This window comes from Molossus molossus, unplaced genomic scaffold (genome assembly GCF_014108415.1).
Source record: "Molossus molossus isolate mMolMol1 unplaced genomic scaffold, mMolMol1.p scaffold_m16_p_13, whole genome shotgun sequence".
Lineage (NCBI taxonomy): Eukaryota > Metazoa > Chordata > Mammalia > Chiroptera > Molossidae > Molossus > Molossus molossus.
In genome coordinates this window covers 90,841,766-90,860,305 of record NW_023425348.1, presented here as the reverse complement: position 1 = coordinate 90,860,305, position 18,540 = coordinate 90,841,766, and the positions used below count along the sequence as shown (strand labels likewise).

General features: G+C 52.7%; 2 protein-coding genes and 1 non-coding gene across 4 annotated transcripts; 1 reads left to right on the top strand and 2 right to left on the bottom strand.

Moving 5' to 3' along the window:
• Positions 1 to 1,462: 1,462 nt before the first annotated feature.
• LOC118629163 lies at positions 1,463 to 1,599 on the bottom strand. The gene has a single exon (XR_004959405.1). It is a non-coding gene; the product is annotated as a small nucleolar RNA SNORA44 (small nucleolar RNA).
• Positions 1,600 to 2,072: 473 nt separating this feature from the next.
• On the top strand, positions 2,073 to 3,266 carry GPHA2 (glycoprotein hormone subunit alpha 2). The gene is made up of 4 exons (XM_036259244.1): positions 2,073 to 2,126; positions 2,473 to 2,603; positions 2,767 to 2,951; positions 3,049 to 3,266. Exons 2-4 carry the CDS (start codon positions 2,501 to 2,503, stop codon positions 3,148 to 3,150), a joined length of 390 nt encoding a protein of 129 aa, XP_036115137.1. The 5' UTR covers positions 2,073 to 2,126; positions 2,473 to 2,500; the 3' UTR covers positions 3,151 to 3,266.
• Positions 3,267 to 3,374: 108 nt separating this feature from the next.
• On the bottom strand, positions 3,375 to 11,986 carry PPP2R5B (protein phosphatase 2 regulatory subunit B'beta). Of its 2 annotated transcripts, XM_036259242.1 has the most exons (14): positions 11,649 to 11,986; positions 10,738 to 11,191; positions 9,814 to 10,010; positions 9,174 to 9,275; positions 8,927 to 9,019; positions 8,667 to 8,797; positions 7,011 to 7,070; positions 6,802 to 6,910; positions 6,284 to 6,337; positions 6,161 to 6,211; positions 5,925 to 6,044; positions 4,957 to 5,084; positions 4,580 to 4,681; positions 3,375 to 4,160 (listed from the first exon to the last, which is right to left on the bottom strand). In XM_036259242.1, exons 2-14 carry the CDS (start codon positions 10,934 to 10,936, stop codon positions 4,013 to 4,015), a joined length of 1,494 nt encoding a protein of 497 aa, XP_036115135.1. In that variant the 5' UTR covers positions 10,937 to 11,191; positions 11,649 to 11,986; the 3' UTR covers positions 3,375 to 4,012. The 2 variants fall into 2 exon arrangements, with proteins under 2 accessions (XP_036115135.1, XP_036115136.1); XM_036259243.1 differs by lacking the exon at positions 10,738 to 11,191 and having other exon boundaries at positions 11,649 to 11,765.
• Between the last annotated feature and the right edge of the window lie 6,554 nt (positions 11,987 to 18,540).

The window sequence follows — 18,540 nt, the reverse complement described above, 5'->3', positions numbered from 1 at the left end:
CAGGTAAGTTTATCGTATTACCTGGAAGTCATTCCAGGTTAGGGCCCCTGGAGAAGACCAGGGCACCTGAGCTCTGTCTTCATGTAATGCAAGAGCTGATCCGGGACAGACAGATTAGATTTGTGTTGCGTGGCCACAGAGGATCAAAGTAATTGTTGGAAATTTAGGGAAACTCATTTTAGTTGAGGACAAAGGAGTCACTTTTTTTTTTAATCCTCACCTGAGTATATTTTTCTATTTTTGTACAGATAGAGTGGGAGGGAGAGAGAAAAAAATATAGATGTGAGAGGGACACATCAACTGGTCACCTCCCGCACGACCCTACCATGGCTGGGAAGAAACACAACAGAGGTACGTGCCCTTGATTGGAATCGAACCTGCGACTCATTGGTCTGCGTCCCAATGCTCTAACCATTGAGCATGACTGGCCAGAGCAAATGAGTCACTTTTTAACTATTAGAGATGTTTAATATTAGAATGGACCACCCTATGAAGTAATGAGCCCTTGTCAACCTCTAGTCTTTAAAAAGCTGATTTATCTGTCAGGTGCTAGAAGGTTCCCGTGATGAATGGGAACATTGGGGCTGGACTGCTTGGATCCCTTGGAGATCCCTTGTTTTGCTGCCTTTACCTTGGGTGGGGAGAAGAAAAGGGGTTGCTGCGAAAGGGCTGGGGGACCCGAGGAGACCAGGGTCAAAGGGGAAGCCGCTGTGTGGCTGGACTGGAGGACTAGTGACAAGTTGCACTGACAAACATGGCCTGCTTCCCAAAGCTGCCGAGAGGCACAGCTCTGGAATCTGGAGACCTGAGCGCCGTCTAACTGACTGGCTTACAGCGAAGCCTTGGCAATGCTGCTTTCTCTCTGGTTCTTATTTTCTCATCTAGAAAATGAAGGGGTAGGATTTGATGAGCTCTCAAGTGTCTTCCAGCTCTGGCAGTCTGCAGCTGGCTCTGCCTTTCTGAGCAGGTCGGTGAGGCCCTGGCCCTGGGGTATGGGAGGCCAGTCGCCCCAGGCTTTCTTCGGATTTCCGCCCCAGTCCCTGCAGCTACTGGTAACTCTGGGGTCTTTTCCCAACTTGCCACATTCTTGTCCCAAGTGTAATTTAGCACCATTCGTGGAGAGCAGATTTGGGTTCCCAGTCAGCCCTGACATTAGCTATGATGTGACTTTCAGTAACATTCCTTCTTTGAGCCGTAGTTGCCTCACCTGTAAAACCAGAGCTGGAGCTGGGCCGAACCGATGGGATTTGCTGAGATCAACAGCTTCAGGCTCTTCCCGGAGTCAGCTTGTTGTTCCAGGGACGAGGGGAAGCCCTCTCTGTAGCTGACCCCCAGGGTGAGAAGCCCTTCACTTGACAGTGGAAATGAAGCTCTGAAATGGACGCAGAACCCCTCTCCCTCTGGCTCTGCCACCAAGCACATTTCAGGAGACTGCCACTGGTGTCATTTATTTCTGTTTAGATAATACAGGAAAGGCAAGTGGCAGCTGCCTTGAGTTTTGGCTTTGACCCGAGCTGTCAGTCTCTCCAGGTTGCTCTCACATGCAGTTGGAGATCCATCCCATGGCTACAACCAGCCACAACCCTTGGAAAAATGCTGTCATTTCTCTTGTCCTTACAAATCTCCTCCAAGACCCTTTCCTCTGCAGCAGATTAAGGAGATGGCAGGGCTGAGTTCAGTAGTTTCAGGGTTGGGGTGGTGAGGCCCTCTATGAGTGTCCTGCCCAAGGCCACACAGCCAAGAGAACCCAGGTGGTCACAACTCAGCCCAGTCCTGGGCCCCCTCTTTCCAACTGCACACAAGCTGCGCCACTCCACCAGCTCCTGGGCTCTTCTCCACACCTCACTACCCCCAGTCCTGGACCTTGGCAGCTTTTGGACAGAAGGGTGCAGAAAGGAGCAAAAGCCTCTCTCCCAGGACCACACCTCAGATCAGAGCAGATCTCCCAGGTGGGATTGCCCTGAGGGCTGGCAGGCGGGTAGGCCTGAAAGCTGATCTCCGAGAAGGCGTGGCTCCCAAATGCTGGCAAATAAAATTCCGGAGAGCCAGCACCGGCTGGAGACCAGCAGCAGGCACCAGGAGCAAGCCTCTCAGTTCCTGAGCCTTAGAAGTGGTAAGCCCCTAAGGTAGGAGCCCTGGGGGCATTTGGGGACTGCAGATGGGGTCCTGCAGGCCAAGATGGGGCAGATGGAGGCAGGCAGATGTTTGTGCTCCGGATGGTGGAGAAATGCAGGGGGAGATTACCACAGTGGGCTGACATACAGGTTACATCCAGAGACAGCTGCTCACAATGACACCCATCCAGAGAGACACAGACAGATGCACACATACTAAAGGCAGGTAGAGGGAAACGATAGCCCCACTCACAGGCTTGCCTCACCCCAGGCAGATAGGCCAACCCAGCCCTGGCTCATTCACCTGGAAGCATTCAGTATTTAAAGAGCTCCCCCTTCCACCTGCATACCTGTCTAGAGACATCTATCTACCCACTGTGTTTGAGATGCTCATGGCGCACCCCCAAGCCCTGCTCTTCTGCCTGCTGTTCCTGGTGATCGCTGAAGGCTGGGGTCGGCAGGCGGCCATCCCAGGCTGTCACTTGCACCGTGAGTAACCCTGGGAACAGAGAGCTGGGTAGGAGCAAAGAGCTGATGGACCGGACAGAGGGGCAGGCAGCACCCTCGATGGACTCAAACTGGGGGAACAGGCAGCAGGAACTGGGCGAGCCTTTGGAGAGGCCCTGTCTACCACTTGCCTATCTCCTTCTAGCCTTCAATGTGACAGTGCGAAGTGACCGCCAAGGCACCTGCCAGGGCTCCCATGTGGCACAGGCTTGTGTGGGCCACTGCGAGTCCAGTGCCTTCCCTTCCCGGTACTCCGTGCTGGTGGCCAGTGGCTATCGACACAACATCACCTCCATCTCTCAATGCTGTACCATCAGTGGCCTGAGGAAGGTGAGGGGGCCCAGCCCCATGGTTGGGGGAGACAGAGGAGACAGGTCTAAAATGGCCCAAGGAAAGGGACTGGAACATGGATCCCCCTCTCCCACAGGTGAAGGTGCAGTTGCAGTGTGGGGGAGACCGGAGGGAGGAGCTGGAGATTTTCACAGCCAGGGCCTGCCAGTGTGACATGTGTCGCCTTTCACGCTACTAGCCCACCCTTTCCCCACCTCCTTCCCTGGATCAGAGATTGAGTTGGAGTACATCTCGTATATCCTGAGCCTCGCTTCAGGGGGACAGTGGCTTCAACCCTCTTAAAATTCTTTGTCACCTCCGTGAAAGGGGAGTTTCTGCCTCTTCCCTGCCTCTACCTGGCCTCCTAACCAGTCTTTCATCATTTCACTCCCCTCCTTGTCCCCTTAATAAAGCAAGCAGTCCTCGAGTTTCTGTCTTTATTAGGTCTACCCCCAGCCAGTGGAAGGGGAACAGACCATGGTAACTGACTCCACCTTGCCCCAGGACATGGGGAATCTCTTCTTCCTGTGCCCTCACCCCTCCCCCTGCCCAATAAATAAAAAGGGGACAAGAAAGTATAGGGTGAGGGAGGGGAGGAAAGGAGGATGCCCTGGGCCCAGGACAGCGTCTGTGTTGGGGGTGAGCAGGGGAGAATAAATAGACCATGGATCCATGGTGGGGTGAGGAAGGACCTCGCGCTGGCACGAGGGGGGTGCACGAGGAGCTGAGTCCCATTGCCCTAGGCTGGGAGTAGGGGCTGGGAACCTGCCTGCAGTCTGGAGCCCAGCTTTTCGGGGCAGGGAGATCCCTGATGGCAGCTTCCTGGTCAGGCTTGCCCTGGTCAAGTCCTGCCACAAGGGCCTGAGAGTTCTGTTGCCAGGACCTCCATGTCCTCTCCTCTCCCCACAGTGAAAGCTGCCCACGTTGGGCCAGGCAGGAAGCCCTCCAAGCCCACTCTGGCAAGGCCAGGGGTAGGTGTGTGTCTCTCTGGGCCCCTGGGCAGAAGAGGGGATAGAGGGACCGATAGCTCTGGGTTTAGCTCCTCCCTTTCTATGGGATCTCTAGCTCTGACCCCCACTGGCAGCCACCTGGGGTGTAAGGCGCTGGAGGGGAGCCTCTTTGGCCCCCTGGGTCCCCTGTAACCGGCGTAGCCGTAGCTCCTCCAGGCCTTGCCACAGCTCCTGACGCTCCTGGGCCTTCTGCTGCTCCCTGGGGAGAGAGGGTAAGGCAGCTCCCCGACCCGTGGCCCTGACTACAGTCTAGCCTCCCTCACCACCACCTCATCTGCAAAGGGTCTGTGGGAACCTTCCACTCCTGGAAGAGATCAGAGAGGAGAGACTGGTCAATGAGCAGATGATGAGCCTGGCTCCGAGAGGCCGGGCTGGAGGGGAGGAACCTCCAGGGGGTCAAAGCTCCCTACCTGGAGAAGCACTTGGGAGGATGACTGGAGAATGCAATGGAAGTTGGGCATGAATGGCCCAGCATTGCTTTAGAGAGAGACTAAATATCTGATCAGATTAGATGTGGGGTCATTCTCTTAGGCTCCCTCCAACCGTGAGAAGCTGGTTCTTTCCTGCTTTTCTCCCCGCTCCCTCTATGCCCAGCACCCCACTTCCCCCAACACTCACTGCTGCTTTTCCAGCTTGTAGGAGGCTGTGAGCTCATCAAACAGCTTCCCATTCATCTCCATGAAGGTCTTGAGCACATTGTAGATCAGAGATACAATGGTTCTTGGCAGGTCAAGGGAGGGGGTGAGGAGATGAGAGCAACTTCAGTTTGGCCCTGCCTCCTTCTATGGTACCCTGCCCATCCCTGTTCCCCAAACACAGCATGTGGCCCTCTACGCCCTCTATGCCACGAGCACTGCCCTCTTCCTGCCCTTTCACCACCCTCGGCCCTCTTGAGATATCTTTCCTCATCCTCTCTAGCTAGGAGTAGCCCCGGGTCTGGACTGGCTGGCCCTGGACACAGCTTCTGGGGGTTAAGTCAAGGCCTGGGCGCTCACTGATTCCAGTGCTCCTTGGAGACTTGGTAGAGGGTCCCAAACACAGCAGGTAGCACAGTGTGGCAGTTGTCCTCAATGAGGCTCAGGATATACTCGTTGTTCCAGAAATACAGAGCCCGCTCTGCAACCTAGGGCAACAGATGGCAAAGTGAGTGCCTGGCAGTGGCTTCCCTGCATGTGCAAGAGCTGGTACCTACCCCCACCCCAAACCCAGGGTGCCCTGCCCTCCACACACGCCATCCTCGGGACTCATCTGACCCACTGGAGGAAGTGATGTGACGAGGAGGAAAGAACACTGGATTTGGAGGCCAGTGCTCAGGGTTGGATCCTAGCTCCCCTGCACAATGGCCACACTTTGGGCAAGGCATTTAACCTCTCAGCTTCAGTTTCCTCATCTGTAAAATGGGGCTGACAGTAGCTACTACCCCAGCTCTGTTGTAAGGATCAAATGAGGTACCAGAATCATTGTAAGAAATTGACTTCCACCAGGTTATGGCTCATAAGGATGGGAGAAAGTCTGTACACATATGTAAAACACTAGTTATAGCCAGCCTCATGATGTGGGGAATCCTGGCTGGGCCCTGAATTGGGACTAATGAAATTGGAGGGACTAAGAAAAGGAGAGAAATGATAACATCCCACGGGGAGCACTTTTCGGTTTACCAAATATGTTTACACTATGATCTCCGAAGTCCTCATCCTCATCCTCTGAAGAGATCCCTGTTGGCCCATGTTACAGAGGAGGAAGCGTAATCACACTCAGAGTGGCAGAGTGATTTTCCCAAGGCCCCTCAGCCAGCGGGAGGCTGATCTGAGGCTTGACCCAAGGGCTTCTGACCCTGAGTCCAGTGTCTCCCCATTATCAGACCCAGGAGGGTCCAGAGGGCCAAGGGAGCTGTGCTACGTCAACTGGCCAACCTTCCTAGTCCATTCCCCAGCTCCCACCCTCACCCATCCCCACCCCATACCTGGAAATGGGGGCTGGACACACAGCGAGCCACCTGCTTGAAGAGGGGCTCCTGGATCTTCACAAATTGGGAGGGCTCGATGACATCAAGAATCTCTTCCATCTCCCCCAGAAACATCACCTGGGGGTAGGGACATAGAGGGCAGCAGTTCCATCGCCCCGACACACACCTGACTGCCCTCCAGAAGCTAAGCTCTCCCAACCTCCCTCTGGTGGTCGTCAGAGCCTTCTTCATACCTCCTTCTGGGTGCAGGTTTTTGGCCAGTATTTGAGCAGTCCCCGGATCACCTGTGGGAGGTGAGGCAGAACGGAGTCAGACCTGCAGGGATGGAGACTTGCCTTTCCCCCAGAGGTACTCACATGCTCTGTCAAGGTGGCATCCTTTTCCAGGAACTGCACCACACAATATGCCAGCTGTAGGGTCGCGGAGAAAGAAGACTGGGGTCAGGAGGGGACCAGGACAGGACTCTAGAGGTTTGCTTCCTTACTGTGTCTATGCTCACTCACACACGCTTGGTGTGCGGGGACATGATCATTTCACAGAGGAAACACTCAGTAAACCAGTCCTTACAAATTTTATAGAAGTTTCCATGATAAAAATCTGTATCATAATCTACAGGAATATAGGAGGAGGAGATTGTAATCCTGCCTAGGGCAGGTCGAGAGGAAAGGGCTGGGAAGGAGTCACAGAGCTGATGTCTGGGAGCCTTAGAGGATCGTGGGAAATCTCTAAGGTAGATGGAACAGAATCAGTAAAAAAAAAAGGTGAGAGAGGATCCCATGAACTGGTGACTTAATGTGGCTAAAGCCAGAATGTTAGGTTGACCCAGATAGCTGCCCTGTCAACTCTGCTGCGCAGGGCCAGGCCTGTGCCTTACCTGGGCGTGAAAGACAGACAGCGACTTAACGGAGTGCAGGGGAATCAGGACCCGAACCAGGAATTGCTTGTGCTCAGTCTTCAGGGGTAGCGCAAAGCCATTGATGATACTGAGGAGGGGACAGAAGAGAGGAGGAGGGCTTAGATGACCAGGCCTCAATTCTTCCTCCCGGAATACTGATGCTCTGGCTAAGGCCCAGGGAGAGTCACCTTCCTAAGATCTCTAGCAGCTCAGCCACACCATTGAAGTGCTCAAGTTCATAGATGAACCTGTGAGAGGAAGAGAAGGATGTAGAAGGGCTCAGAGCAATCGGAGCAGGCCCCGCCCCTCCCAGCCATCCTGTCTTCCACTCAACCTGCATGCTACTTCAACTCTCTCCCAACCCAGCGGCCATGCTCCCTTCCCAGTACCCTAAACCAGGCCCCACCGAGATACACACCTACCTCTGAATCGCCTTTCCCAGCCCAGCCACCGGTACCACTCTGGGTCCCAGCACAAACCTCTTCTATGAAGCATTCCAACTCATCTCTTCTCTCAGACTCTAACCCTCAGTACCTGCTCCCCATCCAGTCAGCAGGCACCTAGCCTGTGTCCTTCACTCTTCATGCCAGTCAACCAAAAGAATGACAAACACTTAGAGCATCTACCCTGTGCTATGTACTTCTTGAAATCGTCCCAGGAGGCAAGGCTTACTAGATCCATTATACAGATGAAGAAATCAAGGCTCAGTGGTTCAGTGAAACTTATCCCAGCCCAGCTGGTGTGGCTCAGTGGTTGAGCATTGACCCATGAACCAAGAGGTCACTGGTTTGATTCCCGGTCAGGGCACATGCCCAGATTGTGGGCCTGATCCCCAGTGGGGGTATGTAGGAAGCAGCCAATCGATGTCCTTGCTCATCAATCTCTCTCTCTCTCTCTCTCCCTCTCCCTTCCTCTCTAAAATCAATAAAGAAAAAAATAAATAAAAAAGAAACTTATCCCAAAGTGGATAAACAGGGGATCTAAGGGACTCTGAGCTCCTGGAGGAGAGGGATCATGTCTCACCTATTCTGTAGCTAATAACTGAGAGCTAATATTTCAGAGTCTTCGCCTCAGTCTGGGCACTGGACTCAGTGCTTGGAGGCATTACCTCATACCATCTTGATGACTGTCCCTGATATAGCTATTATTCCTATTTTAGAGATGAGGAAACTAGGAGAGAGCTTAAATAATTTACCTGAGTACCCAAATATTTGAACCAAACTCAAATACGGGCTGTCTAACTTCTGAGCCAGTCTCAACTACAAGGCCATGCAAGTACCGGTGCTCAATACACATCTGCACAAAGAATCTTTCTATAGTCCAGTCAGTGTGGCTCAGTGGTTGAGCATCGACCCATGCACCAAGAGATCGCTGGTTCAATTCCCGGTCAGGGCACATGCCCAGGTTGTGGGCCCGATCCCCAGTGAGGGGCATGCAGGAGGCGGCCAATCAATGTTCTCTCTCGTCGATGTTTCCATCTCTCTCTCCCTCTCTCTCTAAAATCAATAAAGGAAAAAAAAAGAATCTTTCTATAGGTCCTTGTGGCTGAGCACAATAAGGGTCAAAAGATATAGATCCTAGGCCCCCTTGGACTGGCCTAGGCCCTGCAAACCACTTCATCTCTCTTGGCCTCTATTTCTTTATCTGTAAAATGGAGATAAATACCTTTCTGTGCTGACCTCACAGGCTTTGAATAATCAATATTATGTAATATGTTGCCAAGAAAGGACTCAGTAAACCAGGGCTTCGCAGGGCCCCCCTGCCTGGAGCCTCTGCCCCAGTCCTCTCCCCCACGCTCTCCCTCTTCCTCTGCAGGGCTAGCTGGGCAGGCAGCAGGCACCTACCGCAGGAAGATGTGGCTGCACTGTTTGCGGATGTAGGCCCGGAGCCCCAGGAACTTGCCATAGACCCGGTGCAGGATGGTCTTGAGGTACTCACGCTCCCGGGGGTCCTCGCTATCAAATAGCTCCAGGAGCTATGAGACCCAAGGGTCAAGGGTCAGGATAGAAAGACCAAGCCCAGGATGCTTCCATCCTATCTCCATGCCCCTCAGTGAGCCTGCCCCTGCCCCATGGCACCACCCGGCCTGGGCTCCCCACTTCACCATCAGGACAAACTTTTGATCCACATATCTCTTGGCCACGGAGGGCTGGAAGTCTGGGCTCTCCAAGAAACGCAGGAAAAACTCATATACCAGCTGGAGGAGGGGAAAGATAAAAGCATGAGTCCGGGAACAGACTCCCACTCTCCCTGCACCGTGGCCCTCATCACCAGTCCAGGACCTAAGGAGACCCTCTCCCCGGTCCTCGATCTCTTCTAAAACTCGATCCCTGCCTTCCCAGCCCTCGTACCTGCAGATGTGGCCATGAAGGCTCAAGGTTGGGCTCATCTTCTTCAGGGTCAAATTCGGGGTTCTCACTGGGTGGCAGGGTCCGGAAGATATTTACTGAGATCTGAGGGACAGAATCAGGGTTCTTTAAGGAAGAGCCCTCAAAGGCAGAAGCCAGGACCTCAGTACCTGCCGGAGCAAGCAATTCACTCCTTGGCAATCATTAGTGGAAGCCCTGGGCCAGGGGCTGGGGACCCAGGGGTGGACAAGCCCACCCCTGCCCTCTACTGGGTGCAGGGGGGAGATGCATGGAAAGCAGTAGGTCTACAGCAAGAGGGAGATGTCTGGCTTGGGCACTGAGAGAGGCTTCACGGAAGAAGTAGCACCTGAGCCAGGCCACTGCGATGAGGGACTTGGGGCAGGAACTGGAACGGGGGTGCACAACCAGGCCTGAGGAGAGCATGAGCAAAAGTGTAAGGTGGAACAGGCCCAGAGGCCACCGAGTGGGTGACCTGGAGGACGGAGTGGCGGGGGTGGGATGTGGGACTCATTTCCAAGCAGAGGCTACTGGGTTTTTCCTCCGCACAGGAGCGCCCAGGCAGTTCAGTAGTATTCCTGTGCCCCCCAGACCCTCCCCCAGAGGCTGAGTGACAGGTGCTCACCATACGGATGATGTCTGGGTAGACAGGCTCAATGAGGACCCCCCGGGTGCTCCCCACGCACTCCACCAGCTCGTTGAGTGCCGCACGCTTCACCTCCTTCCCCTTCAGGTCGGCCACACAGTCCAAGAAGTCAAACATGACCCCACATTGGGCCAGCTTCCTGCTCAGCAGCTCGTGCAGCTCGGAGGCCGGCACATCTGGAAGGAGGGAGGGGCTGAGCCTGGGCTCCCGCTGCCACCGCTCTGAGGAGGGCGAACCCTCCTAACCCTTAGGGCAGCCTCCCCTGCCCCAGACCCCATGCTCTGGTGCCATCGCCACTCCGTCAGAGAGCAAATGACTCCTGTCCCATCCTCCATTCCTGTGGGGTAAAAGGGCTTAGTGTCTTCCTCCTGACCCAGACTCAGAGGGCATGACGGCCTGACTTTAAAGCAAGGAAACAGACCCTGAGTGCCCGGGCTTTCCACAGGTGCCCCAGACAGCACTGCCTCCCTCTTATAGGTGGCACTCCAAGAGCCAGAGGTAGGGAGGAGGGTCAGGGCTGAGTATCTGTAGGGTGCCCTCTGGCTCAGCCAGTCAGGCCCTGTGGCCCAGAGGTAGGGAGGACTGTGTGGTGACCACAGGGAGCCATGCTAAACACCTGCTCCAGGACCCTGGCAGCGCCTGGGCTGCTAGTGGCCTCCTGGAACCCAGGCTGTGGGCCCCACCCTTGGCCCTGGTCTGCCCCCCAGGGTGGCGCCACCTCCAGATGCCCCACCTCCAAGGATGACAGGCCAGTCAGGCCATGCGTCAGCACTGAGGGCTGGGGAAGGGGGTAGCTGGGATGGCGGCGTCCCTGTCCTGGAAGGGGCTATCCAAACTCCCTGGCGGCAGCTGCCAGCGCTGCTGACTACTCCCTGCAGCTTGGCAGCCAGCAGTCAGGCTCACCTTTGAGCAGGGGCAGTGGAGTGAGCTCCTGCTGGGTGCTCTGATAACGAAACTGAGAGGAACTATGGGACCTCCGGGGCCGGGCCCTTCGAAGGGACCGGCGGGAGAAGCCATCCACCTTGTCGGGCGGGGGCACAGGTGACAGCCCAGGGGAAGAGGGGCTGGTGGGGGTACTCGCAGGGGGCAGCTTTGTTTCCATGACAGCCAGGCAGTGGTCAAGCCTTCAGAGACCCCGGGGTTCCTGCTGGCCCTGGAGGATGCTGAGTGAGGCCTGGCTGACTAACTTGGGCCCATCCTGGGAGGGGGGGGGCACAACCACAGTCCGGGCCCCCCCCCAGGGCCTCCGGCAACTGCCCAGTCCTGGGGGGCAGGCAGGGTAGAGAGGAGGATGGCTCAGGCCCTCAGGTCCTTCCTGGGGGTCACGAAGAGTCCAGTTAGGGTTCCCACCCTGGATCTTTTGAAAACGAAGTCAGGGCAGAGAGGTCAGCAAGAAAGAGATAGAGAGAGCCTGTCAGTTTTCCAGGAAAGACAGCCTGTGGGTGAGTACTCCTGAGTGCCCAAGTCCTCTTTCCCTCCTACCCCTGCCCAGACCCTAAACAGAGGCATAGCCTCTTCCCATAGACCTGTTCCTCCCTTCTCTCAGACTGAATGGCCCCAGCTCCAAAACAACCCCTCTCAGAATAGAGGCTAGCCCCAAGCCAGCCCCTACCTAGAATGGACCGTTCCTCATTGCTGGCCCCTAATAGAACGGGGCCCCATTTCTGCCCCACTAATCCTGGCCACCAGGGGCTTCCCCAAGAACGGGGCCCTATCCCTGTGCCATCCCCCTTCTAGAACCCAGCACCCTCCCCCACCTCAGCTCCTTCCTCGCCCCCCAGATCTCATCTGCCTCCCGGTGGGGGGATACTCACTTCTAAGAAGCCCAGACTTTGGGCCCCAGACCTCAAGGGCTGCTGGTGGGGAGGGGGCAGCTGTTCAGAGCTCCTTCACCGCGGTTCTGCTCCGGCTGCTGGGCGGCGGCGCTCCTGGGTTCTCTCTCGGGCTCCGGGGGGGAGGGGGGGGCCGGAGCATACCCTCAGCTCAGCCCCAGGCCGGGGCGCGGGTGCTCGGCCGGCGGGCGGTGGGCTGGCCTGGGCAGCGCGCGGACCTCTTCTCAAGTCCTGGGACCCGACCTGGCGCAGCGCGGCGCCGCGGGAGCCCTGGCTCTGCGCGCACCGGCACCCGCCGCCCAGCTGCTCAGGATGACATCAAGTCACCTCCCCCCTCCAGGCCCGCACCGCCCCGCGGGCAGGGGGGCAGGGGGGGGGCTGCGTCAGGAAGTTCCCGGGGCCGCTGGGAGATGTAGTCTCCGCATCGCTTAAAGGGGGCTGCCAGACCAAAGGGGTAGCTCCTGTTGGCACCCAGGGACAAGACTGAAACATAGTGGGATGGGGTCCAAATGATGCTGGGCTCCTAGGTTCTGGAAGGGAGACTGAATAGAGAGGAGGACTCCGGAGTTTGCACCAGGAAGCTCGGACTGATGACAGGACACGGGCAGAAAGAGGCCCAAAGCTGTGTCAGGCCCGAAAATCGGGCCTGCTCCATGTGTGCCCCAGCCATTCCACCCCCATCGGAACCCCACTCTCAACAGATTTGCCAGACACTTTACAATCCCCTAGGAAACCAGCACTGGGCAGGTTAATAGTCCGCTTAAGCCAGTGCCTGCTGGGAGGGGTGTGGCACCCCCAAGGCTGCTGGGAAATGCAGTCCATCCTCAGGCCTGCAGTCCCCCTCCCGTCTCTTGCTGTCTACGGTGACATCATGGACTGGGGTTTAAAGGGCCAGCCTCGGAGTGGCAGAGCATCAGAGCTGGAGATGCTCTCTGGCACTGACACCAACCGCCTCCACGCAAGCTGGACTCCCCGGACAGACCTCCTAGCCCCTCTGGGCCCTAAGATGTGGAGTCTCTTATTCAAAATCCTGTGCAGAGTATCCAAGGCACAGGTGGCATTCCAGGAGTTGGGCATTCCTGCCAGAAGTTCCTGGCCTGCAGTTCCCTTCACCCCTTTCTAGGACCCTGGATCCCAATAGCCTTTATACCCCCGAACTCGGTCCCCCTACACTACATTATGAAAGCACCACCCAGAAGTTTTGCTGGATAAACAATTAACTGGTCCATGTGAGCAGCAGGAATGGTCAATGAGACCAGACAATGAAGTCAGGGAGGGGTATAGGGGTTAGGGCCCTTTTGCCAGTCTTTCCCACACTGCCTTGGGCCTTGGTGACCACTCAGTGCTTCAATGCAACCACCCAGCCATCTTTCCTGTTGTATAGGGAGCCTAGGTGCCCAAAGGTGCCCACCTGCTATAGCAACAGAAAGCCAAGGCCCAGTTTAGCCAGCCTGGAATCCAGGACTGTGCCACCGGAGAGCTGGCCAGTGACCCCCTTGCTCAGAAATCTTCACCAGGCTTGTTCATCTGGCCCTTGGTGTCCTTGTCTGTCAATGGAAACCCATAATCTCTCCTTGCCCAACTCCCAGGCTCAAGAGGTGCAGTCTCTCCCCATCCCTGCAGAAAAAACTGGAGGAAGCCCTGGCTGGGTAGCTTAGTTGGTTAGAGGGTCACCCTGACACACCAAGGTTGAAGGTTCAATCCCCTGTCGGGGCACATACAAGAATCAATCAATGAAGACAAAGGAAAAAAATAAACAAATGGGACTACATCAAACTAAAATGCTTCTGCACAGCAAAAGAAACCACCATCAAAATGAAGAGGGAACCCACTGTATAGAAGATTATATTTGCCAGTGATACATCTGATAAGGAGTTAATTTTCAAAATATATAAAGAATGCCAGGAAAACAAACAAGCCAATTAAAAAATGGGCAAAGGCGCCCTGGCCGGTTTGGCTCAGTGGTTGGAGCATTGGCCCATGGACCAAAGAGTTGAGGGATCGATTCTGATCAAGGGCATATGCCTCGGTTTCGGTTTGGTCCCTGGCCCTGGTCAGGGTCATGCGGGAGGGAGCCAATCAATGTGTCTCTCGAACATCAATGTTTCTCTCTCAACCCGCCCCCCCCTCCATCCCTCCCTCCCACTCTATCTGAAGATAAATGGAAAAATATCATTGGGTGAAGTTTTTTTTTTTTTAATGAAAAAAAATGGGCAAAGGACCTGAATAGACACTTCTCCAAAGAGGACATATAGATGGCCAATAAACATATGAAAAAAATGCTTAATGTCACTAATCATCAGAGCGATGCAAACTAAAACTACAATGCATTATCACCTCACACCTGCCAGAATGGCCACCTTCAATAAATCAACAAACAAATGCTGGCAAGGATGTGAGGAAAAGGGAACTGCGGTCTGAATGCAGACCAGTTAGCCACTGTGGAAAACACAGTATGGAGTTTTCTCAAAAAGTTGAAAATGGAGCCCTGGCCAGTTTGGCTCAGCGGTTAGAGCGTCGGCCTGCAGTCCAGAGAGACTCGGGTTCGGTTCCCGCTGAGGGCATGTGCCTTGGTTGCAGTTTGTCCCCGGCCCTGGTCGGTAGTGTGGGTGGCAGCCACTCGATGTGTCCCTTTCATGTCGATGTTTCTCTCTCTCTCTCTCTTCCTCTCCCACTCTATATGAACAAAAAATGGAAAAATGTCCTCGGGTGAGGATAAAAAATAAATAAAAATAAAAAAATTGAAAATGGAACTGCTGTTTGACCCAGCGGTCCCACTTCTGGGGATATATCCTAAGAATCTTGAAACATCAATCAGAAAGAGTATACGCACCCCTATGTTCACAGCAGTGTTATTTACAATAGTTAAGATCTGGAAACAGCCCGGCCTATGTGGCCCAGTTGATTGAGCGTCATCCCATGGACAGAGAGGTCCTGGTTCAATTCCAGGTCAGGGCACATGCCTGGGTTGGGGACCTGATCACCAGTAGGGGACATGCAGGAGGCAGCCAATCGATGTGTCTCTCTCAAATCGATGTTTCTCTCCCTTTCTCTCTCTCTAAAAAAATCAATAAAAACATTTAAAAAAAAAAAAAAGATCTGGAAACAGCCCAAGTACTCATTAGAAGGTCTGAGCTGGCGGGAGATCACATCCACAACACAAGGCCAATGTAGAGCAAAATAGCTTTATTGCATACGCCTGGTGCAGGCGAGCTGAGCCGAGAAGGGATCAGCCTTGAACCTTCTTTGTTCTCTGGCTTATAGAGGCACAAGCTACAGAAACTACAAAAAAAACTACATTAAAAAAAACCCACATTCTCTTGGCACCACGTAATTGGTGCCGGGGCTGATACACACTGTCTCAGAGGGAAGGGGGGAATCTGCACCAGCAGGGTCTGGGCCATCATTAATCTCTTTCTTTTTATGGTCCCTCCAAGTTTCCCAAAGCCACCATTAACCCCTTATCTTTATGTTTCCTCTGGGTGTCAGGCCCAGGGCTTTTAGAAAACTGCTCGGGTGTTTACGTGCAGGAATAACTGGTCAGAACGGAGTTTAATTTTGTTAAAACATTACTAACCCGCCCTGGCCAGTGTGCTAAGTGGTTAGAGCACCGGCCTGCGGTCCGGAGAGACCCAGGTTTAGTTCCCGCTAAGGGCACGTACCTTGGTCGCAGTTTGTCCCTGGCCCTGGTTGGGACGTGTGGGTGGCACGTCGATGTTTCATGTCGATGTTTCTCTCTCTCTTTCTTTCTCTCTCTCCCTCTCCCTCTCCCACTCTATCTGAACAAAATATTGAAAAATGTCCTCGGGTGAGGATAAAAAATAATAATACTAATAAAATAAAATAATTTTTTTTAAATATTAAAAAAATAAAACATTACTAACCCTTTCACTCATCAATAGATGAGTGGATACAAAAGCTGTGTCGGGCCCGGGCCGGTTTGGCTCAGCGGTTAGAGCATCGGCCTGCGGTCCAGAGAGACCCGGGTTCGGTTCCCGCTAAGGGCACGTACCTTGGTTGCAGTTTGTCTCCGGCCCTGGTTGGGTGGCAGCCACTTGATGTGTCCCTTTCACATCGATGTTTCTCTCTCTCTCTCCCTCCCACTCTATCTGAACAAAAATATCAAAAAAATGTTCTCGAGTGAGGACAAAAGCTGTGTCGGCCCATGTACTTCGATTCTGGTCAAGGGCATGTACCTGGGTTTCAGGTTTGATCCCCAGCCCTGATCGGGGCATGTGCAGGAGGCAATCAATTGATGTGGATGTGTCTCTCTCACATCAATATTTCTCTCTCTCTCTCTCTCCCCATTCCCTTCTTCCCTTCCGCTCTCTCTAAAAATCAAAGGAAAAAATATCTTTGGGTGGGGATTAACCTAAATAAATAAATAAATAAATAAATAAATAAATAAATAAATGCTGTGGTATATTTACACAATAGAATACTATGTAGCTGTGAAAAAGAAGGATCTTTTACCCTTAGAGACAGCATGAATGGACCTGGAGAGTATTATGCTAAGTGAAATAAACCAGTCAGGGAAAGACAAATATCTCATGATTTCACTTACATGTGGAATCTAATGAACAAAATAAACTGACAAATAGGTCCAGAGGCATGGATGCATAGAACAGACCGATAGATCTCAGGAGGGAAGGTTGGTGGAGGGGACAGGAAGAGATGAACTAAAGAACATATACGCATACATGCATAGCCCATGGACACAGACAAGAGTGAAGGCCTGGGGTGGGGTGAGGGCTGGGTTCAGGGAGGCTAAAGGGGGGAAATGGGGAACATGTATAACACTGTGAATAGTAAAAAATAAATTTTAAAAAAGAATCAACCAATAAATGCATAAATAAGTGGAACAACAAATCAAGGTCTCTCTCTACAAACCAGTAAATAAGTAAATAAATAAAAAGAAGAAAACATGGGGACAGGGCAAGCCCATGGAGCCTTCTACAGCCAGACAGAAGATCCCAAGCTCCAGAGAGGAGAAGGCTTTGCTCAAGGTCACACAGCCTATTATCAAAGGCACCTACTCCTAAGAGACAGATGTGGCTCCCAGGCAAGTTACAATGAGGGACAGATGTGAGTGCATCTTCAATAGAGAGAAGCCCACCTAGGAAGCTGCTACCCCAGATTGGGGACCTGAATACTAGGCGTGGTCCTGTGTTCTCCACCTTTGCAAGGATAACATTTCCTAGTCTCCAGAATACGCTCTTTTATTCCCACTGCCTTTGGGAGGAGAGGTGATGCTTGTTCATTCACTGACTCCACAAGCACTTAGGCACACAGCCTCTTTTCCTCTCCTGTAAAACAGGGATATTAAAATTGTCTTTCATTCAGCCAGTGTCGCTCAGTGGTTGAGTGTCGATGCACCAAGAGGTCACCAGTTCTATTCCTGGTCAGGACACATGCCCAGGTTGTGGGCCTAATCCCCAGTGGGGGGCATGCAGGAGACAGCCAATCGATGTTCTCTCTCATCAATGTTTCTCTCTCTCTCTCTCTCTCTCTCTCTCTCTCTCCCTCTAAAATCAATGAAGGAAGAAATTTAAATGAAAATAGTGTCTCTCTGTGAATGGTGGTGAAGAGCAGATGAGGTAATGCAAGTAAAGTGATAAGCCCAGGACGCTGGATATCACACAGGCTCAATTCATAATGTCTTTTTTTCCCCTTCTTTATTGATTTTAGAGAAAGGGAGGGAGAGGGAGAGACAGAAACATGGCTGAGAGAGAACATCAATTGGCCGCCTCCTGCATGCCCCTCACTGGGGATTAGGCTTACACCCTGGGCATGTGCCCTGAACAGGAATCAAACTAGTGACCTCTTGATGCATGGATCGACACTCAACCACTGAGCCACACCAGCCAGAGTGTCTTATTTGTTTAATAATCAGTTTAATAAACATTCGATGAAAACAGCAGTGCCCCTGGTCTGTCATGGGGGAGAGGCAGATCTCTTGAATCATTCCATAAGCATTTCTGAGTGGGCATCCTGTTAGCAAGCTTCCCATAGTCTCCCAAAATTCTCCTGGAGGCTGTTCCTCAATCCCCTCTGGGAGTCCTGCCTACTAACCCAACCCTGGGTTACAGGGAATAAAACAGGCTCACAGGTTCTAGGAGCAACAGTGACTTGCCTGAGGCCACATAGAACCGAGACTGGCATCCAGGCCTCTGCTTCTAGGCCAGGGAGGTTGCCCTTGCTTCAGGCTGGTTTTTGCCATTAGATTGCAGTTGAATACACCTCCCTAGCAAGGCTAAAATAGAATTTCAATTACCTTTGGGTATCTCTTAAGTCACCCGTGATGTAACAGGGCTTGTGTGACCAACCTTATAGAGCAGGAATCTGCAAACTTTTTCTGTTAGAGGCCAGAAAATAAATATTTTAGGCTTTGCAGGCCTCTCTCTCAAGTACTCTAACTCTGCTGCTATAGCAAGAAAGCAGCCTTAGACAGTACTTAGTCAAATGAGCATGGCTGTGTTCCACTAAAACTTTAAAAATTTATTTATTGGTTTGAGGGAGAGAGCGAAAGAGACATCGATTAGTTGCTTCACTCATTTATGCATTTATTGGTTGCTTCTTGTATGTGCCCTGACAGAAGATCAAACCCACAACCTTGGCTTATCTGGATGACACTCTAACCAACTGAGTTATCCGGCCAGGGCCCACTAAAACTTTACTTATGGACACTGGCATGTGAATTTCATATGATTTTCACATGTCATGAAATCTTATTCTTCTTTTGATTTTTTCCAACTATTTAAAAATTAAAAAACCATTCTTAGATCACCAGCTGTGCAAAACAATAGACCCCTACGGAAGGGGTTGAGAATCCATTCTTTATAATTTTAGGATTAGAAATATAAACAACTACTAT

Excerpts from the sequence above, each read along its gene's own strand:
- PPP2R5B (XM_036259242.1), bottom strand. The coding sequence starts at position 10,936 with ATGGAAACAAAGCTGCCCCCTGCGAGTACCCCCACCAGCCCCTCTTCC. Across the intron at positions 8,798-8,926 it reads ATCAAAAGTTTGTCCTGATG|CTCCTGGAGCTATTTGATAG; the intron begins GTGAAGTGGGGA and ends TGGGTCTCATAG. Across the intron at positions 4,161-4,579 it reads TACAAGCTGGAAAAGCAGCA|GGAGCAGCAGAAGGCCCAGG; the intron begins GTGAGTGTTGGG and ends CTCTCTCCCCAG.
- GPHA2 (XM_036259244.1), top strand. The coding sequence starts at position 2,501 with ATGCTCATGGCGCACCCCCAAGCCCTGCTCTTCTGCCTGCTGTTCCTG. Across the intron at positions 2,604-2,766 it reads CCCAGGCTGTCACTTGCACC|CCTTCAATGTGACAGTGCGA; the intron begins GTGAGTAACCCT and ends ATCTCCTTCTAG. Across the intron at positions 2,952-3,048 it reads CCATCAGTGGCCTGAGGAAG|GTGAAGGTGCAGTTGCAGTG; the intron begins GTGAGGGGGCCC and ends CCTCTCCCACAG.